Source organism: Phaethon lepturus, unplaced genomic scaffold (assembly GCF_000687285.1).
Source record: "Phaethon lepturus isolate BGI_N335 unplaced genomic scaffold, ASM68728v1 scaffold2638, whole genome shotgun sequence".
Lineage (NCBI taxonomy): Eukaryota > Metazoa > Chordata > Aves > Phaethontiformes > Phaethontidae > Phaethon > Phaethon lepturus.
This window is the reverse complement of record NW_010559542.1, coordinates 4,831-6,025: the sequence shown is the minus strand read 5'-3', so window position 1 is coordinate 6,025 and position 1,195 is coordinate 4,831. Positions and strand designations below refer to the sequence as shown.

Genomic DNA, 1,195 nt, shown 5'->3' with positions numbered 1-1,195 from the left:
CCCCGCCCCGCGTCTCCCAGCTACTGCAGGGCTGGCACCGGGCCAGGGCAAGCGACATAGTACCTTGGTGCCATCTACAGGCTACACTGACACGCTGATTTAGTGGCAAAAGACAAGCACCAATGAAATAAATTAGACAGCGCCGCATTTAAATCTTTATTAGCACGGAATTATTAGACCTAAGAAAAACTAATGCTGGATTTGGTTGAAATATGAGTTTCTCAGCCTCCTAATCCCTCTTCATATGGCATATTTCACAGTTTAAAATGAGTTATGACAGACCATTATGCATTACTAAGATGAGAAAATATTTACAATGAGCTGACTTTTTTTTTTTTCCCCTGCATAATTCAGATGTATTCAGAGAATGCGTGCCTTTCAAAAGTATGCTTTGGCCATTTTTTTTAAAGTATGCAACAAACTGTTTATGCGATACCAACTTTAATCTGTTACAACAAAATAATTCTGAACTCAAGACAGAGGAAGACTTCCGTATGGCTTAGTTATATCCTACCAACAAACCACGTGCTTCACAGGTGAAGTAGCTTGGAAATTCGGCTGTGTTTGTTAGGGAAAAAAAATTAACCCCTTTAGTAACACTAACTTAGAGTTCCAAATCAGGTTGAACTACAAAAGAAACTCAAGCCAACTCACTTTGAAATTTCAAACTGAATGTACATATCCCTCCAATCTTGAAACAGCCACATTTTCTGACTGAAATTGGGCATATAAGGAAACAGCTTTTCTTCTTCAGTAACTTTTACATTTGGACAGTCAAATACTGGGGAGAAAAAAAAAAAAAAGCCTTTTTTTTTTTTCCAGTTTTGTTTATGCACATGTGCAAATGCACGGATGCATGACAGTCTTTTAACAATCAGTATTCTTCAAAACCCAAACTATCAGAAGCATTTTGCAAATGCATGGTTAAGCCCCAGGTAAAAAAGGGGGTCAAGGGTTTTTTTGTTTGTTGGGTTTTGGGTTTTTTTTGTTCCCCCCATAATATAACTAAATTAAATTAAACTAAAACAAAAAAACCCCACAACATAGTGGCACTTTTAATACTGGTTGATCGGGCACTTGTATGCAGTACTTATAGACCAGTAAAAGTGCTCGTTTACCTGTCTGGTGTGTAAGGGGCCCTTTGTCTTGAAGCCTCCTTGGGAACTGCACTCTGAGGCACTGAAGTGATCTGAAC

General features: G+C 38.6%; 1 protein-coding gene across 1 annotated transcript in view; it reads right to left on the bottom strand.

Moving 5' to 3' along the window:
- Positions 1-1,055: 1,055 nt before the first annotated feature.
- Positions 1,056-1,195, bottom strand: part of PCDH9 (protocadherin 9) — a 4,508-nt gene continuing 4,368 nt past the window's right edge. Inside the window, 1 exon segment of the mRNA XM_010293375.1 lies at positions 1,056-1,195. This exon segment is cut by the window's right edge and continues 28 nt beyond it. Coding sequence (XP_010291677.1) covers positions 1,056-1,195 — 140 coding nt within the window.